This window comes from Tuber melanosporum (genome assembly GCF_000151645.1).
Source record: "Tuber melanosporum whole genome shotgun sequence assembly, scaffold_11, strain Mel28".
In the NCBI taxonomy this organism is placed as follows: Eukaryota; Fungi; Ascomycota; class Pezizomycetes; order Pezizales; family Tuberaceae; genus Tuber; species Tuber melanosporum.
The window spans coordinates 480279-506867 of NW_003298766.1; the positions used below are offsets into that span (position 1 = coordinate 480279).

The 26589-nt window shown below is 45.8% G+C and overlaps 1 protein-coding gene; it reads right to left on the reverse strand.

Annotated features, from left to right (window-relative positions):
- Nucleotides 1–935: 935 nt before the first annotated feature.
- Nucleotides 936–5688, reverse strand: GSTUM_00004283001 (uncharacterized protein; the record flags this gene model as incomplete). XM_002835526.2 has 3 exons in its annotated part: nucleotides 936–1660; nucleotides 1725–2016; nucleotides 2077–5688. 3 exons carry the CDS (start codon nucleotides 5686–5688, stop codon nucleotides 1020–1022), a joined length of 4545 nt encoding a protein of 1514 aa, XP_002835572.1. The 3' UTR covers nucleotides 936–1019.
- Nucleotides 5689–26589: the final 20901 nt, after the last annotated feature.

Genomic DNA, 26589 nt, shown 5'->3' on the forward strand with positions numbered 1-26589 from the left:
ATCCATAATACCCCAAAGTCAGTCCGAACTGAGATTACTGCGAACTCTTTTTAATTAGGGTGAATTATATACTATAAACGTGTGCATCCCGAGTAGAAGAACACTGCTGTCTTATGAAAACCTACAATGCCATAATAAAAAATTTAAAAAAAGAGATCTCACTTTTTTTCTTTTTTTCTTTTCAGCTTTGATATTGCAGACGTTTATTTTGCTGCAACAACGTCTACCACAGAGCAAGTGCCGTAGTCTGCCATCCGTGTGGGGGGGGGGTTTTCCTTCGGGGTAAATACCGGTACGAATTGCTTAGCTACGTGTATGTACCCAGTACTGGTACCGTAGCTGGCTCCCACGCATGGGTATACATGGAACTAGTCTGTAAAGGTTCGTGAATCTTGATTAAGCGCCAGTGCTCCATCTGATTTTAAGAAACCTTTTGCTACGTATCAACAGCCACGACTCTTCCTCCTGAGACGCTTTCGGGGTTCGGCCCTCGACATCAAGCGTGGTGAGGGCATCGGTCAAGATGCAAGACCGTGGCTTGGGGGAACCTTGATTTGCATTTACCACCCAGTCTGCAGAATACCAAGCCAGCGGTGCTCTCGGCTCCGTTTGAATGAAAAATGAGCTCTTGCCTAGATGTCCGCCTAGTTACGAACGAGCCTAGAGGGTGTTGCGAAAAAGTGGGCCACCTATGAGATGTGTGGTAAGAAAAAGTTATCTATAATAGATCACTTTATATCATAGACAGTCACTCGGTAAATTTTAATGACAAATATAAGTTTTTATACCATAGATTAAGCTCTTGTAATGCGCATTGGCCAAGACCAAGCCCCAGGTTAACACCCGAGAAACATGATCTGCGAGGAACCGCAATGCATCATAATAATAATTATGATAATACGGTCAGGGAATTTTAAACCATTGCCACAAACCACTTACGAACTTTGAAACCAGAGCTTTAAATTTCACCGAATTAAAAATACAAGGAGCCAGGTTACTTTCCCTTCCAACAAGAAAGATTAATTTTCACCGCTCCATCTTGACACCGTCGTCAATTTAGGTCCACATATCTCCAGAGCGTCCCTCATTTTCCTCCCCATCTCCTTCCTTGCTCTAATTTCCTCCCTAGCCTCCTCAACATCCAAGGGATCTGCTAGGGCCAACACTGGGCTCGCCGGGTAACTAACACTTGAAGTATTATTATCGTATGATCTCAATTTCTCTGGAGTCTCAAATCTTTGCGGTGTTTCTCCTCTAGGGGTCTGGTTCGGGGTTAAACCTCTAGACTTGCCCGGAGTGGCAGAAGCGCTTCGAGATTTGATTTTGACTCGTCTCAAACGCTCTTCGAGGTAATCGATATCTCCATTCTTTCTTTCGACCATCCCTGTCAATTTCATGATTGTATTCTTGACCGCTTCCACAGTCGGTGGAACCACGGCCCCAGGCCTGTCCCTGTCTCGGGATGCGATTTTGGCCTTGAGCTGCGTTACTTCCTTTTCGGCCTCCTTAAGGAGCCTTTCCACTTTTGCATACTCCTTCCTGAGCTTCCGTTGTTGTAGAACTTGTTCTGGCGTAAGTGGCCTAGCGCGAGCAATCGCGGCGGCCTGAGCATCGTTGTGAACAGCAAGGAGCCGTTTAATTTCCGCATCCTTAACATCAACTATCCAATTTCATCAGTTATATTCTAAGCCGCAAAAATAAAACGGGGGTAATGAAAAACCAACGTTTAATGAACCCTTTACTCGCTGCTTGATACCTCGCTTCCAATTCATCGTTTCCCTGGTTTTCGCCCTTCACACTTGCAAGTAACTGCTCGAGTATCTCTTTGACTTGGTCCATTTCGCAAAACCTCCAGTCTAGTGGATGCCTCATTTCCTTTGCCGTCTTATGCTCCACATCCGGGAGTGGGTTCTCTTGGCCAAGATGGTAGGCTTTGAGCCCTTGAACAGTTAGGCCAAGCCTATTAATCATCATGTTGCCGCTAAGGTAAATGGAATCGAACACTGCATTGAAATCCTAAAGTTCGAAATGGCGGTTTAGTAGAGTAACTTTGGGTGGGTAGAGCAGGCACCTTACACTTGCGACCTCAACCTCCCCATTGCGCCTGAATTTCGGCAACTCCTGGACAGGCTTCACGTCACTATTCAACAACTTATTCCGTACCCGGTCCGGATCGTAGTCGTCGTATTCGTTATCAAAATCCAGATCACTTTCCACTTCCTCCTCCTCTTGGGCTTTCTTCTCTTCTTGGACTTCCTCCTCTCCTTCCTCTTGGACTCTCTCCTCCTCTTGGGCTTTCTTCTCTTTTTGGACTCCCTCCTCCTGGGCTCCCTCCTCCTCTTGGGCTTTCTTCTCCTTTTGGGGTCCCTCATCTCCTTCCTCTTGGACTTTCTCCTCCCCTTGGGCTTCCCTCTCCCCTCGGAATTCCTCCTCTCCTTCCTCTTGGACTCTCTCCTCCTCTTGGACTTCCTTCTCTCCTTCCTCTTGGCTAGCCTGTTTCGCCTGCAACGCCGGAGCAGCTAACGGGCTGCTCCCGGCTGGTTTGTTTATGGAGTCGTCCGCCGAGGGTTGGAAGGGAAAAGTCCCTTGAGGCTTATTTCTAGATGCGAGAAAATCAGACGGACAAAGAGTACTAAGTATTTTAGAAGCGTCAGGTTTCTTAGGCGGCCTGTTGGACACGCCCCGTCGACCTAGACTGTTCTTCCCCCCCTTATTTTTGTTCGCTAGGGAGCCAACAGCGGCGCCAGGAGAACGATTTTTTAGATTTGGGCTGGCTAATAACGAATTTCTCGATCGATCACTGTCACTATCATTGACTGGGAGGGGGGTTTTAGCCAAAGGACTGAATAGCGCGTTTTCTTCAATACCTCCCTTAATAAACGTCCCACTAAAGGTTGTATCGGTTCCAAAAACATCAGATGTGCTTGGACCACTCGATGCGGAGGGCAACTTTGGCTTAGGTTCAAATACAAACCCCTCGGATAGTGGGCTGTCATCCCCTTCGCTGTTACCCTCATCTTCGTCATCTTCATCTTCGTCATCTCCATCTTCGTCACCTCCGTCTTCGTCATCTCCATCTTCGTCATCTCCATCTTCGTCCTCATCTTCGTCTCCATTGTCTCTCTTGCCTTCATCACCCTCTCCCTTACTCTCTTGGTGTCCATCATTGTCATCATCGCTTCCGTCTAGCGAGGTAACTTGTTCATTATCCGTTCCCACACTCTTGGGCCCCGGGGAAGGCAAGCTAGGCGACTCACTAGCCTGAGTGCCGCTTGATTCCTTCACGGATTCAGGACCTGAGGGTAACGGTATCGACGATGCTTCCTCAGTTAATGCGGGTGTAGAGGACTCGTCTGCTGGCAATGCTGGAAGTGTCTCGAGACCCTTCTCCTCGGAAGTAAATGGTGAGTGAGGTGGAAGCGATGGCGGAGGGGGCGAGCTAGTTACCGGCGCTGCCACTGCCGCTTGGGCGGATTCGGGACTTTTTTCGGGTGACTGAGCAAAGGTCAAAGGTCTACTCGGACCAGGAAACGGGCTCGAAAGTTTTGGTGTAGTGGGAAAGGGGGACTTTGGCGGAGTGCTTGGAACGCCAAAGGGTGTCTTGCGTTGCGCCCCCCAAGCACCAAAAGGTGATCCCGAAGAAGGGCCAGGTACAGAGCTGAAGGGTGATGAACTTTGATTCGCTGACGTAAACGGGTTGCTCGCAGATGAACTGGAGCCTGCCGCTTTCGTGCTCGAGAAGATACCATGGGGAAGGCCTGGCTTCGCGGGTGTTGAAGGGAACCCGGCTTGTCGAGCTTCTGTTGCTTCAGGAGAAATTATGTCATCATCGTCACTTGGTTCATCTGGTTGCTCGTCGCTATCGTCCATGCTTGCATCTCTGATATTCTGATCAGATACTCCCCCCGGAGTAGGCAGTGGTCCGGGGCGAGAAATGGCAGACGGTGTAGAAGTAAGAGCATCCCCTAGCCCCACTCCAAGGCTACCAAAACCACCGCTTGGAGGGAATGGTTTATTCTCAGGGGCGGATTCAGGGTCTGGCTTGAACGCACTGGATAGCTTGAAGGAACCGGTGCTCCCGGAAGTAAATGGACTAGGTACATTATCACCGCCCCCGAACATTGTGGACGTGGTGTCAGAGCCTAGGCTCTTACCTGTGCCCCAGATAGGTTTACTATCTCCGCTACCTGCCGCTGCCGCTGCTGCTGAGAATCCCCCCTTATTCGCGTACGCACCAAATGCACTTCCACCTCCAAAAGCAGAAGTACTTCCAAACGGGCTTCCTCCAGCAGGGGGGCTTCCAAGGGAGGAAACAGCACTGAATCCAGCAGTTCCGGGCTTATTTGCCCCTATAAGAGTAGGTGCCCCGAATGCTGGAGCAGTAGTAGCTGATCCCAATGGCGCAGGTTGGCCAAACACAGGCTGGACACCAAGGGCAGCGGTCCGGCCAAAAGCAGGTTGACCCCCAAGAGTTGCAGGTTGACCAAATACAGATCTTGTTCCAAGGGCCGATGGTTGACCAAAAGCGGTTGCCGAAGTTGGAGCAGGTGCGCTAGGAGAAGCTCCTGAGGTGGAACCCCACATAGATCCTCCAAGAGCAGAAGGTTTTCCAAACGCGCTTGCCCCACTCGCACCAATACTAGAGGGTTGGCCGAATGTTGGTGACGCCGCAGACTGTCCAAAAGCGCCAGTCGCGGGCTTTGCGAATGTATTCGGGCTTCCTAGGCTTGAGGGCTGGCCAAATGTGCCATTGCCATTAGAAACTGGTGACTGTCCAAAAGAGTTCACCCCAAAGGCGGGACTAGGCGTTATATTCTGAACTGACTGCCTCTGAGATGCTGGCTGCTGTGGCGTTTGCGGTGCCGATTGTGAGGGTCCTTCCTGCGTTACGTAAACCATCATTCCATTATACTTTTCGTTCTGTTCAATAGCATCGTTGTAAATAACATTCCAAGCACTCAGCAATCCTTCGTGATTGAGCACCATAAGAATTGGTAACGGTCCCGGCGATTCCTCAATTTCCTCTCCACCAACGGGGCGTTTCACGTTTGCCTTATTGCTCAAATCCAGAGCCATTCCGATTGGCGAGGTATCAGAAAAGCTTTCACCGCCCAAAGGTATTTGGGCTCTCCGATGATCATCGCCGATGCCGGCGGTGATCCAGTTATCCGCTGGCACTGAAGGATCTCCAGTCAATGCAGTAGAAAACCGGCAAACAAGGCCGACGTCTGATGAGCAAGTATTGGTAAACATGATCATATCTCTCATGCCTGGAGCATATTGCCGAATCATGGCGTGGAAAAAGTAGGGTGGAGTTCGGGAGTCCATCCCAAACGGCGGAATAGGATCAGGAAGTTTCGTGTACTGATATGATGTACCATCTCGCACCAACGCATGAAAAACAGATTCGTTATTCGCATCATCAGATGGGACCGGGGTATGCGTAGTGATAAATGTAGCATTCCCAACCCAAACAATTGACGATATAAAGTAATTCTCCAGGCCTGGAACCGACGGTAAAACAGCTTTTACTTCCCCCCCAGGGGTCATCTGCCACCCAGTTCCGTCTCCCATCCCGCAAACAATCTGTTTTCCCAGTGGACTCCATGACACCGTTGAGGCTTCTTTCTTCAATACGACATCTCCACTTGAGCTCTTCTCAAAACCCCTTGTGTCTATGTTGACCATCTGGACCTCTCCTGTCGAGGTAACAATAGCCACCAGCTCTGGCACCGCAGGATTGGGCTTTAATTCTCGCAATGGAACACCATTTGTGCCCAACTCGAATATAGGTTTCAAATCGCCCCCAGCTGAGGAAAAGTCACTGACCAGATATATCGCAAGACCCCCAGAGGATGAGCCGAGCACAAGATGAGATTCATCCGCTGTAAATGCCACATGAGAAATGTTGGTTGGTAGAGAAAGGGAAATTCGAGAGTTATAGGATGCAATCTTTTGGGTGGTGTTGGCGAAAGCTTCGCGAAGGGATGAGGTGCTTCCAACGATAAGATCTAGAAAGGGTCAACAGCTTCTTCGATCAGCGCGAGAAAGGTGCCCACTGGAAAACGTAGCAGCTGCAAATAAACCGCGCTTGTTGGCAATAGCAAATAAAGATGCACTCGGGATAGGTAAAGAGTCGGTGTTGTAGCCCTGTGCAAATAATTTGACTCTGGTCTCTCCGTTCAGGCCTAAAAAACCAAGGTTCTATAACACATTCAATTTGTTAACAATCGCGAAATTAATACAACAATACCTGCTACTAACCTCAAGTACAACCTCAAACTGCTGAACCCCCCCGACCAACTGAGCTTGCGGCTGCCCTTCTTGGCCACCCGTCGCAAGAGCTCCAAGGGGATTGGAATCCCTAAACGCCATGTTATCGTACCCGACCACGATTCAAGACTAAGTGGAAGGAAAAAAATGATATCAAAACAAGATCTCGCAGAAAAATTCGTTGTGGGGGAGAAGGTGGTGGGGATGTAGCGGGAGAACTCTAGGCGTGAGTGAGGGAGACGCGATGGCGGTAGTTGGTGTTTTAGGCATTCGATTTGATGGCTTGTTGCCAAGAATTCTACGGCGTGTAATCCGCGTTTAGAAAGTGTCGAAACGGCTTGGCACGACCGAGCCCCTTATTCCTCCTTCGCAAAGGTAATTTTGGAACACTGGAAAATTATCATATGCAGTCCAATCCAGGGCCATGAATGACTGATGAGAAAGGTGAAAGGGAAAAAATAAAATCAGAAACTGTTAGCTATGATCACAATATATTTGGTTCCTTAGCTCTAGCTTCATCGAGTTCAATACGTAGCTCCGATTTAGACGGAGTTTTTGTACCCATATTGCAAGCACTCAGGCTGTAAGTACCACTGCCATCAAACCTCTGATCCCTGCTCTGTGCAGTACTAGTACAGTACTCGTACAAGTACCATGAATCAAGCTCCGCTCCCCCTATTTTCCGGATAAGTGCATTTTGCACTTTTTTCAACACCACCATACAAAAAATTTCTCTCATCATGTAACGTGACCTGTTAGGTTACATGAACACCAACTCAGCTGAGATTAAGAAACGGATAGGCTACTCCAGAATATGGCTTCCTCTGGAGAGGTTATAGAAACCGATCAGTCAGACTCCCCTGAATTTCCAACTCCTGGTGGTGGGCGCACGGGGGAAGATCCTGGCTTCACTCAGATCAAGAAAACTCTTTGCAATTTTTTGTCCGTACACAGGCTACCGAAGAACTCCCCTGCTGACAAGGTCATTACCTTGTTGGATGAAGATGATGTCGGGACGGCAGAGATGACAACATACTTGTTGATACTGGGTCTGGCACAACAGGTCAAGGTGCTCACAGTCGAGGTGCAAAACATGGCCAAAACGATCTAGGATATCAAGAACAAAGGAGAACTGATCCATGAGGGTCAAACGAAAACGGTTAAGATCTTGCAAAAGACACCTGTTAAGGCTTCCAAGTCATATGTACAGGCCACGGCAGATCCTGGGACACAGACCCCTAAGAATGGAGATAAGAAGAGAAAGGCGGATCAGGAACTGACGCCCCCGAAACAGCCTAATCCGAAGACCCCGAAAGGGGACCATGAGACTGACAAAGAGGACCAGGGATAGGAGGTGAAAGGGTCAAAAAAGAAGTTGAAAGCGAAGCACTCGGCAGCTAGGAAATTGTTCACGACTAGGACTCAGGCGGTCCCACTCAGGCACCAGGCCAGAGATGAGGCCAGAATATCCATTGCGATCACGGACACCCTGACGAAGTGCAAATGCAAAGCTCCGATCAACCTACAGGTTTCTTCTAATATATGGAACGGTAAGGTGTTGCTAACTACTCCGGCAAGTTTCAATTCGTCGCACTATACGAAATACCTAGAGAAAATGACCGAGGCATTGAACTCAGTGGTTGAGGATGGGGAGGTACAGTTCCTGGCTTTCAGGAGGACTCCAACCGACGTGGATGTGCTTATCCATGGAATCCCTTTCGATGCCATCCCGGAAGACGAAAAAGAATTGTCTGTGGACGTCAACAGTGCTCTCAAGCTGTCCCATGATATTGATGTTTTAAGCGCCAAATACCTCAAGTTGAGTGAGGGTGATAGGGAAAGGAAGAGAGCGACGTCCATTATCGTAAGGATACCGGGGGCCGCGGTCGAAAAGATCACCTCCAAGTTCCTGTACTTGGGGAAATATAAGGAAGCCAATGTTATGTAGCAAGCGAATTTGACTACGCAGTATACTCAGTGTTGGAAGTTTGGACACCCTAAGATAGGTTGTAAGCAAACCAATGACACATACCCGATCTGCTCAAAGGACCACACGGAGGAATCCTATAAATGCTATCAAACTGCCTGTAGGAGCTACAAGAAGAAAATTTCAGATTGCTGTTCTATGACACCTGCAAAAGGCCCAGCCCAGGGGGAACCACATTCAGCCAGGGATGCGGACTGCCCTGAGAAGGTCAGAGTCAAGGAACAAGTGAAGGCGAAATATGACCAGTGGATGGCATCCGTAGCCAGTGCTGGAACTTTGGGAACCCAGAACTAGGCAGTTGGGCCGGGATGAAGGAGGACCGTAGAAGAGATGCTGGTGAGCAGAAGATCAAGATGAAGATAGCACAGCATAATTGCAGAGAGAGTAATAATGTTTTTATTTCGTTATTTTATGTCATTAGGAATTTTTGTATTTCCTTTGTATATATTCAAGATCCATCCTTATTTAATGGCTTACCCTTAAGGGTGCCAGGATATGAGTATGTTTTTCAAAAAACAGATAAGGTTAGTGTGTGCATGTATATTTCGTTAAGGGTATTGATGGAGGTTTCCTTTGTTTTAGTGCCCAGCGTGGAGGACATGCTACATATGAGGGTCTTTGCGAGAGAGGGGAAGCTTTTGAGGCCAGGCCGCTCTTTGGGGATTATAAATGGTTATAACTGACGAAACGATGGACAGAACTCACTTCTAGCAGAGGCTCTGTTCAAAGAAATGAACGAACCTACTTTGGTGGTCAGAGATTTTAATGTGCATATGACGTACATAGACTCCCTGAGAAACCTCTCATATACTAAGAGAAGACAAAGGAAGCTGTATATGCATACAGCAGCCCTGAATGGATATGCGATACTAAATACTCCCGGAATACACACGAGATTTCCAGATAACCTGATTCTACATCGACCATCGACTATCGACTACTCTCTGGCAAACACTTCCCTGTTGGGTAGAGTAACGAGATGGTAGGATATTACGCAAAAAGCTGGATCGGACTATAGTGTAATCTGCATAGACATTGATTCTGAGGAGGTAGAGGTTGCGAAACCGGTGCCAAATTGGAAAGAAATACGATGGCGGGGGGAGAAAGAAGAACCTAACCCTGCAATAGAAGCTATGCTCAAAGGTTTCTACGAGAACCGAGACGGTTATAAAGTAACTACAGTGGCAGCCGAGGCCATAGATGATTTCCTGGACAACCTTAATAGGTTGATCCATATGGTCAAGGAGTTAGTGCCTATGAAGAGGCCTACAAGATGGTTGAAGACATGGTGGATGCCGGAGATCATAGAGTTGAGAAGAGTTTATACTGCTGCTGCTAGGCATGTAAGACGGGATGGAGCGGGAGTGGAAGAAAGCAACAGGGTGAGGAAAGAATACCAGAAGGCGTTGGTCAAAGGGAAGCATGATCACTGGGTTCAATTCTTGTCTATGACTAAGAAGAATGACGAGTAGACAGCACACTAGTTTACGAAAGAATAAGTTCTGAACAGGGTACCCGGTGGTCTGAGTAGCACGCCTGAACAGGCAGAACTCTTGATAATGAATCACTTCTTTTCTCAGAATGTTGAGCCAGTTGTAATGAAACAACCAATGGCATATGAGCTGGGTAATCTACATCCCATAACCTCGTCCGACATTACTGATGTCCTCAAGAAATATAGTAGCAACTCAGCCCCTGGCCCGGACCAAGTACTGTATGGGGTGTGGAAAGGAATACACGGCATACACCAGGAGATAATTCTGGCCATGGTACAACACCTGCTAGAATGGGGGATTCACCTGCCCATGCTTAAGGAGTTGACTGGTGTAATCTTGCCGAAATCAAATAAGGACAACTATAATGACTGCGCCAGCTTCAGAGTGATCGCCCTGATGCAGACCTTTTTGAAGATAGTAGAGAGGGTAGTCAATAGTAGGCTAATGGACATCGCTTATAAAATGGGGTTGTACTGCATCAATAAAACAGGTAGTCTGCCACAGAGATATACAGTCGACGCAGTGCTTACTCTACAACATTGGACGAGAGAGGTGCAATTTGCAGGAAAGAAGGTCTCCTCAATCTTCCTGGACATGAAGGGTGGCTTTGATAATGTGAATCACCAAAAGTTAATAGACAGGTTGGCTGAGAACCTATCAGTCCCTGACTATTTGACCGACTGGATTAGAAATTTCATTGCCACGAGAAATATAAGATTGGCCTACCCGGGAAGCCTAAGACGCACCCATGAGGTGAACAAAGGAATTCCGCAAGGCTCTCTGCTATCCCCACTCCTATTCGTCATCTATGTGAAACCTTTTTACTTGTCGGATGACCCCACAGAGATCTTCACTACATCGTATATTGATGACTTCCAGATAATGGTGGCTTCCACTTCCTGGGAGCGGAACGAGTGACTACTAGAGGCTAAGGTCCAGTGGGTCAACCAATGGGCTCACAGCTTGGGGCTGTCGTTCAGTATAGCGAAAACAGAACTTATGCACTGGCGCAAGAGGAGGGAGAAAGGTCCCAGATCTACGGCGGTGGTTACGGTAAATTCCCATCGACTTGAGCCGACCAATGGAACCTTACGGTGGCTGGGCTTTTGGTTGACGGACAACAGGGAAACGAGTACGTACTTTACCAAGAGGATGTCCCTAACTTAGAGAGCCTTTTGGAGAATACAAAGGCTGTCAGGACCGGGCATGGGGTTGTCTCCCTATGGGGTCCGAAGGCTAGCAAAAGGAATTCTGCTATCCATGCTCCTGTATGGGGCAGAGGTGCTGACACCCTTAAAGACAATGATGGAGAAGATGCAAACCTTTTGGAATCGCGTCCTCCGTTGGATTACGAATGCTTTCTACGCTACCAATATAATGGTGCTGTCGGCGGAAGCCTGCCTGGCCCCAATTTCATTGTATGTGGAACAAATAAAGAAGATGACGGTGGTATGAATTGTCTCCGCCATTCCAGAGAATAACATCGCTACGGCAATGCTTCCATTGTCATTCCCAACTGCTAGGGACTTTAGATTCCCTACCAACCGGAGGTTAGCGTTTAATAACAATAAGGGGAAGATGAGACAGAAGACATGGGGTTCAACGGCCATGACCACCGCACAGGTACGACTTCCGATTGACAAGGTAGCCACCATGGCATCAATGGTGCTAGAGGATGGTACCACACTAATGCGACCTTCAAGACTCCTTTTGGTTACTCCTACCCAGGCCAAGGTTCACTTCAAAGCCAGGGAGGGAGTTAGGAATGAGACATATAAAAAGTGGGTGGAATGGCAATTCCCACCCTACTACAAGTATAGGCCTCTGTTTAGGGAATGCTGGTATTTTATGACCCTCTCTAAGTTTATGGCCTCTAGACTTTATCAAATGCGGGCGAACAAAAGTTACCTTGTGGCTTAAACAGACTGGTCGAATCAGGGCCGGGACACAACCTGTGAGAGGTGCCTCGAATGCCTGGAAACTTTTGACCATGTAGTGCAATGCTCGGCTCTCACCGAGTCGAGAAGAAACATTCCCCCCAGGTTTTTGACATGGGTCCAGAGTCGGAGCTGTGGAAGGGGGGTAAGGTGGGCAAGAAACTGATAGGAGATTTTCTCTCTTATATGATGGAGAATAGGATTAACTTTCCAGTGAAGATGGGAGTTTTTCCTTTTACAAGGAATGCTGATTTGGCATTATGATGATATGGAATGATTTTCATTTATGATGGGACTTGTTTAGTGATTTTTATCATTTATTTGTTTTTTTAGGGTGTGAATGAAGTTTCTTTTATTATGTTAAGGAGGTTTTCAGGCCATACCTTAGTGTGCTTGCCATGGATTTTTCCTGTAGTTAGCTATAAATAAACAGCGGATTTAATAAAGAAAAAAAAAACAAGTACCATGAATTCAGAATCTACTTGGCGATTTTTAAAATAATCGGAACTGGGAAAATACGATATAGGTACTGGTATGCCACGCAGGTATAACACAGACTTGGCGGCAGCAGACTACAGTATGCTTGCAATTATACTTGTGGGTTATGAGTTTGAATACCCTACACATAAACTACTGGGTGTGCATAACATATGTTCTGATTACTTTAACAATCGCCGAGTACGGATATGTACAAGCTTGGCGACAAAATTCGTCGGCACCCCTCACGATACACAAGTAACAATTATCCTACTATAATACAAGCTTGATATTTCCTGAGCATCCCATAGAGTATGTTGTAGTATACATGCTAAAGAAAATTACCACTTTGTTTGTAAACCATGACGCTCCCTACAATCCTTCAATCTTTGAAACATACTATCAATCAATGAATTCCAATCAGATGGCTTCAAATTCTTCCACTCCTCCACCACAGTATTTCTCATCTCATCATAGGTTCCAGAGAAGTGGGGTTGAGCCTTGAGATGCTACTTCAGAATTCTCCAGACATTCTCAATGTGGTTCAGGTCAGGTGATGATAGAGGTCTTTTGTAAAGTGGAATCTCCAACTCTTTCTTAACGTCTACTATGGCTGTAACGATCCCTCTCTGGATAGTTAGTTTTTGGTGACGGGGAACGATACTTCTCTTTCTGTCTTCTTCTTTCTTTGTCTTACAATAGCTCTAGGCCTCTGCCTACATTACCGATAGTACAAGACCTTTGTCTTCTATCGGGAACGCCTATCGTAAGCTTTCTCTAACTTGTCTTCGTGAAGGACTTTTCTTGGCGTAACAATAACAGTGCAACAAAGATAAAGATCGTAAAGATGTTTTATATTCGTTAAAGTAATAAGTAGGAAAAGTACTTAGAACAAAGTATAAAGAACCTATCTTCCTCAGCCACATCGGCCTCCTTATATAGTATTCTTCTCGCCCATAGTCATGTGACCTAAAGTGGTCACATGTGCAAAACAAAATCATAACAAACTAGTCATGTAACCAAAGTTATCACATGCTCAAAACCCATGACCTCATAGCAAGGTCATGTGCAACAACTCATAAACCAATCATAATACAATAAACGAGTCATATGACTCTACTGAGTCATATGCGCGAAACCCATGACCTCATAATGAGGCCATGTGCGAAACATAAATCATATGTGCAAGGTTTACCCACAAGGCATACTCATAAGGCATCCTCGTCAGGCACACTTCCCATGGCTCATATTTGAGCCATGTGCGAATGCATCACAAATCCCACATATAACAAACCATATAACCCGAATGAGTCATATGCGCAAAACAATAACATACTGGTGACTCATAACCATATGTCATATGAAAACCTTTTGTGTGCCAAGCCACGTTCGTGACATTAGCTCCCCTCCTCCTAAGCCTAAGTTCCATCAGGCTTTTTCTCTCAGTTTCAATAGTTCCCATCCTGCTGAGCATATGGTCCTTCTCAGCTTGTGGAACTTTTTGTCTGCCATCCTCCATCTGACCCTTACCGATTCTAGGGTCAGATTCGCCATTTCGATCGTGTGTCGCTGATTATTGTTCAGCTGTCATAGCTCCGCAATCGTTTTGTCATTTGCCGAAATTGTGGCCTCGGCATGGCCAAGTTGTTCTCTGAGTCCCCAGATCTGCCTGTGTAGGCTCCTGACGTCCAGTTCCATGTCCGCTGAGGAGTTTTGGGCCCCTCCTTACCTGGACCGCGTCCTCACGGCCCATGCCTTTCTGGCATCTTCTCCTTCCAACTCTTTCCGGCTTCCATCTTTCTGCGGGTAGAATCCCGCAGATATTTTCTGTGCCCTGTGCATTCTGCACCCATTTCTGAAGCATTGTTGCCAATGCTTCAGGACATGGTCCAGGCGTGAACCATGTTTCCAACATTGCCTCGGGAACCATCCCAAGCCTTTTTTGTCACCAAAATGGGTTTGGCACCCGTCATCGTAGTATACCATCCATGACATGGCGTTATGCTGTGCTTGTTGTTCCCTTTCCTTGAGTTCTTCGTTGGTCGGCCCCATGAATGAGTATTCGGGGCTGGTAGGTGTAGTTTGGTGGGAGCTGTCGCCCCAGCCCTCATGTGGTTGCATTGACGCGGGAGCCTTTCTCTCACCTTTGTCTTGGTTGAACGTGATCGTCACCTGGGCCGGGCTTGCCTGGGTATCGCTGGTGGAAGGTTGAGATGGCATCTTGTGCATGTTCAAAGTTGTGTACGAAGTACCAAGTTTTATTGTATTTGGGCGAGTATCCTGTCCACTTGGCTTGATATTGGAGGTGACCGTGAAAGAAGCGGGAATGTACTATTTCGTCGAGCTCGTATTCTGGTTCTCCGTCAAGTTCGATCGGAGGGGGAGGAATAATTGTTTGTGAGGGAATCTTATTGTCGTTATGTAAATCGAGGAGTGAGATGTGGAATGTGTTGTATATTCGTATCGAGGGGGGAAGGTCGAGTTTATAAGCTCAACTGCCCACTCTTTCCAATATCCTGAATGGTCCGATTTTCTTGTAGTCCAATTTCTTTGATGGTCGTGTCGTATGGATATTGGGTGGTATTAGCCATAGCATATCTCTTGGTTGTATGTTCGGATCTGGTCTTCGGTGTTTATCGTATTGCTCCTTTTGTCGTTGTTGTACTTGACTCATTTTGTACTGTAATATTTTGTGTAGTTTCCCCATATCGGTTTTATCTGGTATCACATCATTAATTATATGATATGTGGTCTGACTTTGTGGATGTTATCCGTAATTTGCGAAGAAGAGTGTCGTGCCGATTGTTTCTTGCTTTCCATTGTTGTATGCGAATTCGGCCATAGATAGTAGCTTGGATCAATCATCTTGTTGATAATTGACATAAGCCTTTAAATCTTGTTCCAGTATCGCATTTACCCATTCCGTTTGTCCATCTATTTGTGGGTGGAACGCTGTGCTCATTCCGTTTTGTATTCCCATTTCTCCGGTTACTTTCTTCCATAGTCCCGATATAAATAGTGTTCCTCAATCAGTAATGATATTCTTTGGGAGGCCGTGAAGTTGAAAGACCTCTCGGAAGAATGTTTGTATAAAATTCCTTGTGTTGATATCTTTTCTAACCCGAGTGAAATGACTCATTGTGGTCAGACGATCTACCACGACTAGGATGCTATCGCAATTTTCCGATGCTGGTAGGTCCATGATGAAATCCATAGTAATTGTTTCCCATGGTTGTTCGGGAACTTCGTTTGATTTTAGTAATCCATATGGTGCGTGTTTAGCCATTTTCGTCCTTTGGCATATATCGTAGTTTTTGACATATCGTTTGACATCTTCGCGCAGTCTTGGCCAATAGAATGACCTCGTGATAAATTCCGTGGTTTTAGCAGTTCCTCTGTGTCCTGCCGTTTGGATATCATGGTGTTGTCGTATGATGTCTGTCTTTATCTCCTCTTCTTCCGGGATCCATTGTTTTCCATCGTACCACATATTTCCTTCCTTCCATTGGCATAATCCCAGAGCAATTCCTTTCATCTCCTTTTTCCCTTCCTCCAAGGTTTCTCTTATTGCCTGAATTGTTCTGTCTTTCTCGTTTGCATTCTCAATTCTTCTTTTCTCCGTTGATGTGAATTGGATAACCTCCATTGCCTCGAAGTAGGTTTTTTGTAATAGTGTTTGTGTTTTTTGTTTGATTCTTTCGTCTTCTTTCGTTTGTGGTTTGTCGCTTGCAATCCTTGTGAGACCATCTGGCTTTCCACTCTCTTTGCCTGGTCGGTATTCGATTTTGAAGTTGTATTTGCTGAGGTATTCCATCCATCTTATCTGGCGGTCATTCAGTTCTTTCGTAGTCATGAACGGGACCAGGTTCTTGTGGTCAGTTAGAACTCGGACTGGATGGTCGTTGTTCAACACATATCTCCTCCATTCTTTTAATGCTTGAACTATCGCTAATAGTTCTTTGTTTGCAACATCGTAATTGCACTCTGCAGGGGTCATTGTCTTGGATCGGTAAGACACTGGCCTCCATTTTCCATTGTCGTATTGTTGCGATAGTATGCCTGAGCATACATATTTTGAGACGTCTGTTTCGATCATTGTTCTTCGGTTTGGGTCGAAATGAAACAGTATGGGTGCCGATGTTAGATGCGTCTATATTGCATCATATGCTTTTTGTTCTGTTTCTCCCCATTCCCATTTCTTGTCTTTCTTTGTTAGGTTGTAGAGTGGTTTTGCAAGCCTGCCAAATCCCTCTATGAACCTGTAATAAAAGTTGCAAAATCCCATAAAGCATGGAACATCTGTCTTGTTGTTTGGTTTGGCCCAATTCCATATGGCTCCTGTTTTGACAGGGTCGACCTTGACCCCACTTCGATTGATGATAAATCCGAGGTATTCTGTTTCTTCCTTATGGAATTTGCATTTTGTTGGTTTGTTCTTCATTCCTGATCCTTGTATTGCGGCCATGATATTGCTGATATCCTTTTGGTGTTGTTGTATGTTTTCCAAGTATATGAGTACATCGTCCAAGTATACGATGCAACATATGTTGTGGTACTTATTAAGTACTTTGTTGATCCATCTCTGGAATGAAGCTGGTACGTTGGTTAGCCCTAAGGGCATAACCAAGTATTCGAACATTCCGTATCTTGAGGCAAATGTAGTCTTCCATTCGTCTCCTGCCTTGATGCGTATATTGTGGTATGCATCCTTGTTGTCGAGTTTGGTGAAGTATTTTGCGGACCGCAGTCTGTCCAGTGCTTCTCCAATCAAGGGTAGTAGATATTGGTCTTTCTTGGTAACTGAATTGAGGGCTCTGTAGTCCACGCAGAGTCTCACTTTTCCGTCTTTCTTTTTGATGAATAGTATTAGGGATCCTCCTGACGCGAAAGAGTCCCTGATCCATCCTGGCTTTAAGTTTTACTCGATGTACTTCCTAAGTTCTTCGAGTTCTGCTTCTCCTAGTGGGTATAACTTCTTGTAATGAATCTCTTTTGTCTTTCCCGTTTTTTCATCTTTGTCCAGCTGAATTTCGTGATCGATTTCTGGTCTTCGAGGTGGTAGCTCTGTAGCTTCCTCTTCTTAAACTATATTTGTGAATTGGTGATATTCTTTTGGAACCAATTCTTTCCATCCCTTTTTGCTTTGGTATTTCTTGTCCTGGATTGCTAACTCTGTGCTGATGTTGATTTTTGCTAGAACTGCATTTTCGTCTTCGTATGTCCAGTTGAGAATTCCTGTTGTATCTCCTCTTCGATAGTACCGTCCAAAGGCTTGTACTGTGATCTCTTTTATCTCAATTCTTTTTGTTGTATCGAGCTGGTTTTGGTTCGTACTTCTAAATTCCTTGCTTCCTCTTGTAGTTTCTTCCAGTTAATCTACTTTATGCAGATCTTCTTTGTTAATATTTTCGATTATCAACTTTGCGATTCGATCACCTTTCTGGACTTGGTAGTCCTCTTGAGCTAGGTTAGCCAGGACCACTTTGATTTCACCTGTATAGTCGATGTCGATCACCCCTGCCATAGTCATGAGCCAATGTTTGACCGCTAGACCACTGTAGTGTGCTCTTCGTCTATAGGTGCCTTCTGGAAGTCCAATGGCTATTCCCATCGCTATTGTTACCTGCCCGTTGGCAGGTATCTCGATTTCTTCGTTGGCATATAGGTCGTGTCCTGCTGCCCCTTTGGAATCCTTGGTAGGCACTCTTGCCTCTTGGTCCAGCCTCTGTATCCGGACTCTCTTATCTTACCGCATCTCGGCAAACTTTGCATGCAAAGTTTCTTCTTCCGCTTCTCGTATCGGTGTTGAGTAGACCACAGGCGAACTGTTGAGACATCGTGTCGCACATAGTTCGCTTGTAAAGGTCATCTTGTTCTCGTTCCAATCGATCGTCAGATTATGCTTTCGTAACCATGGCATCCCTAGGACTATCTCATGGTTTTTTAGATCTGCTACTTGAAAGGTTGCCATTTCCCTATGGCTGTCAATGTCCATAGGTACTGTCGTCGTATGGGTTATAGGACCCATAGCACTTGGCTTTCCATGCGTTAAGTAGACTTGTCTCGCTTTCTTCGCTTGTTTGGTGTGGAGGCCATATTTGATGCATATTTCTTTGTCGATGAAGTCTTCGGTGGCCCTAGAGTCGAGCATTGCATATATTGTTGTTTCTTTGTTTTCTTCATTGTATATCTTCATTTTGATCATCACATGATCTCCATCTTTCTCTCCTCTTTGCGTGTGTAGTGCCGTGTAGTAGTTCGCTAACTTGATGGGTTTTCTAGGTCCACATCTTGGGTCTCGCAGACTACCGTTTACTGGGAACCCTCATCGTTTTCCGCCGGTGAATCCTCTGCTATCATTTCGCGGATGTTACTCCTTTTTTGATTTTGGAAACAATTATTTCCAGCAGCTCTGTTTTCTTGGTATCCGTTGTCGGGTCGGCTTCTGCATTCTCGTATCTAATGTCCTGCTTTTCCGCACCTCAGGCAGAGTTTCCTGTTCATTCTTCTGGTGTATTCTTCCTTAGAGAGGTTCAGAGCAGGTCTTGCTCTTGATTTGTCTAACTCCATTGGCTCGCCTGGTGGCAATGCTCGACTTTCTCCTTGAGTTGCTTGTAGTTTGAAGGTCCCATCCACATTCCTGAATGATTGGACCACCCTGTGAGCTATAGTGTTTTCCGAGTTGCTTCGAACCATGTTTAATTTGCTTTCTTTATCGATTGCCCATCTTGCAAATCGTTCGGCTGTAGTATAGTGCAGGTTGGAGATTCTCCATGCCTCTCTGAGTCTCTCTGTAACGTGTTCGCAAGGTGCTAATCACGTTATCGATAATAGATACGATAGTTGGCAGGTGGCCTGCTCTTCCAGAGAGGAGGCGAGAGCTGAGAACTAAAGGAGGCTTCGAGGGCGTACTAAGAGACAAAGAAGTAACCGTTCAACCAAGTATATTGAAATACTGTCTGTCGAAGTCTGCCTTTTCCATCGTAGAAACAGGCGGTCTTTTAAATACACAAATCTGTTCATGTCTAGCATGAACGAAACTAATCAAAGGTATCAATTGATACACTTTGGTAAAACTCTTTAAGTATCAAGGCGATACTTAAAACAAAACATAAAACAAAACCAAGTATCAAACGATACTTAAAACAAACCAAGTATCAAAGCAATACTTAAAACAAACCAAGTATCAAAGCGATACTTAAAACAAAACCAAGTATCAAACGATACTTAAAACAAACCAAGTATCAAAGCGATACTTAAAACAAAACCAATAACCAAGTACCCGTACCGGTTACATTCCCCAAAACAAAACAACTGTTTTAAACAAACAAAACCTAATAATCATCAAAGGCGGATTCCGAGAAACTCATGGCTTCAGTTTCCGCCAAAAACTCTTCATCATAGGTATCACACCAAGGACAAGAGGAAACTCTAAGGAAACGCTTAGACTCAAAGAAATCTAAATCACAGTAGTCACGAATACCAGATTCGTGCTGTACATCAGATGGCCAGAGCATGAGTCACAATCCGGACAGTAGTCAATCCAGAGGATTTCGAAGTAGTCTTCAAGTTGGATAGCATCGCGGTTCAACAACAGTCCAATAACCTGTTGTCGCTGCCTCACATTGAGCTCCACATAGTTTGACATCGTTATGGTATTCGGATGGTGATTGGTGACTAGATAAAGTTGTCGAGAGCCTGCTCCATAGCTTGATTCTCCTCATCGCTACTTTCGAACTCTGATTCAAAGTGTGGTGCCCAAAATCCATCTCTAGTTTCGAGTTCTGTGTGCCATCGCTCAGTTTCTGGCATTGTAGGTGTCCAGCACATGGTGATATAATTGATTGTTGGGGGGAGGGATTCGTTTGGCATGTTGTCTTTCCACCATCCGTTTACCATATCCATAGCGTGCTCAAGTCCTTCCAGTGGTTCCCAACTGTTTTCGCTCGTCGGATATCCTTTCCATTTGACTAGGAATTGATCATTTCCATGCCAAAGACGGTGATCTCTGATTTCTTCAACTTCCCATACATCCTTCTTCTCAATGATGATAGGTGCAGGCCGAGAGTGGGTCCTTCCAGGAAACTTGGAGTCGTCATTGGGATGAAATCGTTTGACAGCTGAGGCGTGGAAGACTGCAGTATTGCGGCGGTACATGCGTCCATCCATCTGGACAGTGTAATTCTCTGTATGCTCGTCAAAGGATATGACTTTGAAGGGTCCTCGCCATCGGGGTTGTAGTTTCTTGCTGCGTCCGACATTAGTAATAAACATGTTACCGTGTACCATGAGCATGTTTCCTGGTGAGATGGGAACATGTTTGCGACGTCGTTTCTGGGCAGTAGTGGTGCTTCGGAATCGGGCAGCCTTAACAGCTTGGAAGGCATCGTTCCGAATTGCTTGGTGGCGGTTTAGATGGTCATCGGAGGCAGGGACTGAGGAGTTCTTGAATAGTGTTGTAGGTAGGAGAGGGTATTGGCGGCCAAAGACTGCCTTATATGGTGACATTCCCAGGGTATCCGAAAATCCGGCATTGATATATGCGGCTAGTTCAACTAGGGCTGGTTCTCAGTTGGTTTGTTGTTCATTGATCATATTCCTAATTCCGGTCTTAACTTCGCGGATTTTTCGTTCTGCCTGGCCATTAGTCTCATGGTGTCCAGGGGCAGCCATAATGTGGTTTATTCCGACGGAGGTTAATTTTTGCTTCCAGAATCTGGCAGTAAAACGGGGATCAGCGTCACTGACAATAGATAAGGGGTACCCATGGGGGGTAAACAGGTATCGTTGGAGGTTATTCCAGGTGTCTTTGGAGGAATCGGTAACTTTCATTGGAAGGAGCCAGGTATATCCAGAAAATCGATCCACTGCTACCAAGATGGTGTCAAATCCAGCAGATTTGTTGAATGGTCCTGTGAAATCGATGGCATACGATTCGAATATTTCACATGGTAGTTGGAGGGTCTGTGCTTTCCCTTCAGGTAGTTGTGTTCGCTCCTTATTTGCCTGGCAGAGTTCGCATTGTTTGACGAAATCGCGGAAGTCCTTTCGCATTTCAGGCCAGTAAACATATTCTGAGGCATATTGAAGGTTGCGGTCGGCACTATGGTGTCCTTTGTTGTGAATCTCGGATATGACATATTCTCTAATAGTCATTCCATTGAACATATGACCTTTTGGTATGTATAGGCAGTGTTCACCATAACGGGTGCTGGTAAAGACCATTCCATTAGATATGTTGTAGGGGGCGAGGTCTCCATGCCTGGAGCTATCCATGGCTTTGAAGTAAATCGGGTCATGGCGATATCCTGCTATTATTTGGCTTCGGAATGAGGAGGTTAATTCTTCTGTAGTCGATCTAACATCTCGTTCATCCTCGATTAGGGATCCTCTTGTTGGTTCGATAGGGGCTTCCTCTTCCTCAAAGGTTTCGTAGAGTTGACGCCGATGCTCGGGAATAGTAGGGGGTATGACCGAGACAATGGTTTCATTGTTGTATACTCGTAAGGGTCCACTATAAAGTGGTCGTGAATCGATTATGGGAGGAGAGGATGGCGGGGCTGACTGTGGGGAGTGTAAATAGGATATTGCATCCACGTAGGCTGCTGCTTGTTCGAGTTCTTTAAGACCTTGGTATCGTGTTGGAACAGGATTAAGAGTATAAGGAGGTTGGGTTGATTCATCTTCATTGATCACTTCTTCTGCTCCTTCAACGGTGTCGAAACTGGTGTTTTTGGAGTCATCAGCAGGCATATAGTACGGTCGTTGGTATCTGTTGCCGAACTTGATCTCAGTCTGGTGAAAAGGGCACGTGTCGTGATAGCAATGGGACCAGTGGAGTCTACTTTGTTCAAGTTCGAGAGGAGGTGTGCTGCGGAGCGTGTAATTGTCTTTCCATTCTTCATCAACGTCCTTTCCTCGTTCTGTTCCGGCAGCACAGTACATGGTGTAAGAGAAAGGATTGGAGGGAGTAGTAGAGCTGGCCGCAACCATCGATGTTTCTTGTTCATAGGAGGTATCGTCAGGGCTGTCCTCGCTTTGTCTTGTGTGGTCGTAAACAAGGGGACTGGGTCTTGCGAGGTCTTGATCCTCATATAGGCGGGAAAGAGCATCAGCTAAATAGTTCGTTCTTCCAGGGGTGTAGATAATTTTTGCATCGTATTTGCTGATTTCGCCTATCCATCTTGTTCTTCTTCTTCCTGGTATCCTTTCTGTTTTAAGATTAGTGAGAGGTTAGTGGTAGGTAACAATGGTGAAGGTATTGCCCATCAGGATGTGGTTGAAAGCGGCGAGGGCATCAATCACAGCAAGGGCTTCCTTGTCTGTTGTTCCATAGTTCATCTGTGAGTTAGTGAACTTCTTGCTGTGTAATGCCGCCGGCCTTGCCGTTTCATGGGAGGCCCCTTGCCCAACCCATGCTCCAACTCCAACATCTGATGCGTCAGTAATCAACCATATCGGTTCTGGTTTACTATAGTCGATTGGTTGGATAACATTGGCGTTTTTAATTAATTCCTTGATGTTGGTAAAGGCTTGGTCATGAGTGTGGGTCCAGACAAATTCCGCATTACCGGTAAGGTCCGTGAGCGGCGCTGTTACAGTGGCATGGTGTGGAAGGAACTGGGAAATATAGTTGACTAGTTCTAGGAATCGCATGAGTTCCTTTTGATTCCGGGATGTTGACCATTCCGTTAAACAGGCTATTTTTCCTGGGGCTGCATGTATTCCTTCATCATCTATAACATGTCCTAGAATATCGAGTTTGTCCGCAAACAGGATTGATTTGTTTCTGCTAGCGTAGAATTTAGCTTCCCTAAGTTTGGTACAAACCAAACCTATATGGTAGGCGTGTTCTGTTGCGGTGTTCGAGAAGATGAGAATATCATCAATGTAGACCCAAACAAAATGGTGGAGGTATTCGCTTAGGAGGTTTTCCATAATTCGCATAAAGGTGGCGGGCGCATTCATATCACCTTGTAACATAACTCGGCTAATGAAACTTCCGAAGGGTGTTTTGAAACTGTTGTAGTGTTCGCTTTCTGGGTCTAACCTAGTTTGGAAGTAGGCATCGCTTAGGTCAATCTTACTTCGGAATCTAGCCCGTCCAACTGCATTTAGGATCTGTGTTTGGTTTGGGATAGCGGAGCTGTCCATAACCGTGTTTTCATTCCGTAGTTTGAGATCAACCAAGGGACGGATCCTCTTGCCATCTGCTTTGGGTTGGACAAACATAGGAGCGGCACCTGGGGCTTCTGCCCTGTAGATGACTCCTCTTCTTTGTTGTTGGTTGATCCAATCGCAAAGTGGGCTTTTGTATGCGTCAGGAATAGAGTAGGTCGGTTGGTTCTTGAGATTGGAGGGGTCTCGGAGGCGGATGTGGTGGTTCACCTCTCTCATAGGTGGCAGTTCTTCGGGTATTTGATCAGGGAAAACATCAGAGTATTCATCCAATAGTTTTTGGGTAGTTGCTTCACAGACTGCGGCTCGGTACTCTCCGCTTGTTGGCTTGCATGAGACTCTGACCTTCTGATCTGGGAAATCGATGGTTGATTCCCCACACCTGATTATAGCTTTGTGGCGGTTCAGGAATGGCATGCCTATTAGGGCATCGTATTTGGCTAAGTTTCCAATCAGCATTTCCTGGGGGGGTAGGACTGCAGAACCAAGTCGAATGGTTGCACTACAGGTTTTATGGCTTGTGGATCGTGATCCTTTTACAGCCATATTGACTGGTATGGGTTGGTTAAGGTCTCGAGTGGGGAGTCCATAGACAGAGACAAAGGCATTACTGATCATATCTCTTCCGATTGCGCCAGTGTCGAATAGGACTCGAGCCCTTTTACCATTGATTAGGATTGTTCCTTCCAGAGCGGTGTGTGCCTTCAATGTAGCCGGAGGTCGAACACTGTTGCATTCCACATCGATATATCCGATATGGATTTCTTCATATTCACTAGATTGGACGTTATCGCTTTCAACATTGTTGGCCGATGCCTCTTGCTTAATTGCCTTTCCTTTTCCTCTCTTCAAAGGGCAGTTCTTTGCCATGTGTCCTGTTTTTCCACATTCAAAACATTCTCCTTTTTCCCGTCTCGATTCTTTGGAGAATTTTGTTTTCTTCTTGAAAACCCGTGGGGTGTCATCTCCAGAGTTGCTGGAGGCTTTGTGTCTTGGCTGGCTGTTTCTACTAGAGGAAGTCTGTGTTTTGTAGGCCTTGGTCTCATGGAGAATGGCGTCCTTTCGTTCTGCTCTTGCAATAATTACTGCAATATCATCGCCATCTTCCTCGAGTGGTTCTACTTCTCGCCGGAGGGTAGGGTGCATAGTGTCGTAGAATCGTCGCTTCAGGATGTATTTGGAGATGCTTCCTCTCTCCATTCGGTCCTTATACATTATCAAGTCCGTAGCCACATCGGTGATTCGCTTGACATGCGTTCCGTTAACTTGCTGGAGCTGGTTGAATTTGTTGTATAGGAGGTTGTTAGTTATAGAGGATTGGAATCGTCCTTTCAGGTAATCGAGAACTGTAGATCCTCTTAATCTTACATTCCCGCCGAAGTCCTTATAGCATTGGTGGTATGCGTCGGTTGCCTTTCCTTCACAGAATGATCCAATGATAAGTCCGGTTGTAGGATCTTCCACATCTTTTCCTTGTAAGAGTAGGAAGTGTGAGAGTTCTGTGGCCCATCGTTCAAAGGCTTCAGGTTTGAGGTCTTTCCCTTCGCCTGTGAACTTCGCTGGGAGGTGAAGTTTAAACTTAGGGGGTTCAAATGCTGCGGGTACCTCCTCTTCTTCAGGCCTTGCCCGAGATTTCCCTCCTCCAGAAGGCCCTCCTCCAGTGCTAGCCATATCTGATTCGCTACTAGATTCTGGGTCGTTTGGAGGTTCAAAGGAAGGCTTCTTTGCTGGAGTAGAAGGGAATTCTCCTGGGGGTTGTGTGTCTTCCGTGTTTGCAGGATCGCCCAGCTCTTTGGCAGAGCTCCGGGGTTGTTTCTTTCTTGTAAGGTCTTGCCGTGGGATTTGCTTCCCACTCCTGGTCGTCAAAGACTCTATCTTGGGTTTGAGATGAAGCGAATGTGCTGTGATTCTGCCGCTTCTCTCCGCTAGCGTTCTGAGGTGGATATCGATAGGTTGATCAGGCCTAAATCTGAGGACAGGTTCTTAACTACTTCTGAGGTTAAAAAAATGTAATGTGTTCGCAAGGTGCTAATCACGTTATCGATAATAGATACGATAGTTGGCAGGTGGCCTGCTCTTCCAGAGAGGAGGTGAGAGCTGAGAACTAAAGGAGGCTTCGAGGGCGTACTAAGAGACAAAGAAGTAACCGTTCAACCAAGTATATTGAAATACTGTCTGTCGAAGTCTGCCTTTTCCATCGTAGAAACAGGCGGTCTTTAAATACACAAATCTGTTCATGTCTAGCATGAACGAAACTAATCAAGGGTATCAATTGATACTCTTTGGTAAAACTCTTTAAGTATCAAAGCGATACTTAAAACAAAACATAAAACAAAACCAAGTATCAAACGATACTTAAAACAAACCAAGTATCAAAGCGATACTTAAAACAAACCAAGTATCAAAGCGATACTTAAAACAAAACCAAGTATCAAACGATACTTAAAACAAACCAAGTATCAAAGCGATACTTAAAACAAAACCAAGTATCAAACGATACTTAAAACAAACCAAGTATCAAAGCGATACTTAAAACAAAACCAATAACCAAGTACCCGTACCGGTTACACTCTCGCTGCAGTTTCTCAGGAGGATGATGTAGAGAGTAGCATCATCAAACTCGGCTTCGTATTCCAATAGTCGGCATTCATTCCAGTATGCCGAGAACGTTTGTTTTCCTTGTTGGAGTTTTTCTAGCTTTCGTCTTACTGTTTCCTTGGCATTGGGGTCTCCGAATTGTTCAAAGAGTGTCGCCTTGAACTTTTCGTATGTGACCAATTCCCTCTACTTCCTTCCATCTTGGAAAGGCATGATCCATTGTCCCGCAAGTCCCCTGAGTAGAGATTCCACATATGGAATCTTGATCTCATCATGGTGATCTCCATATCCCTTGACAGCAAAATATCCTTCACATTGCGCTAAGAATATTCGTAGCTTGTCTTCAGCTCCTCCGTATGTGTCGGGCTCCTTTGCTTACAGTCTTTGGACATTTCCTTGCCCTGTATTTCATGTGGCTGCGAGAGATGCCTGAAACTGATTTTCAGTCATTCCAAGTATGCTGGTTCCTGGTGCCAGAGCGGCTGGGGCTGATGGCCCAGGTACTGCGGATCCCGACATTCTCTTGGGTCGTGGAGTTCCTGCAGGAGAGCTATCAATTGGTAATCCTTTCTCTGGGGTCATTGAGCTTGCTGCTCTCGAGAGTTCTGCTGAGACGTGATCTAAGGTGTCGCTGAATCCTCCC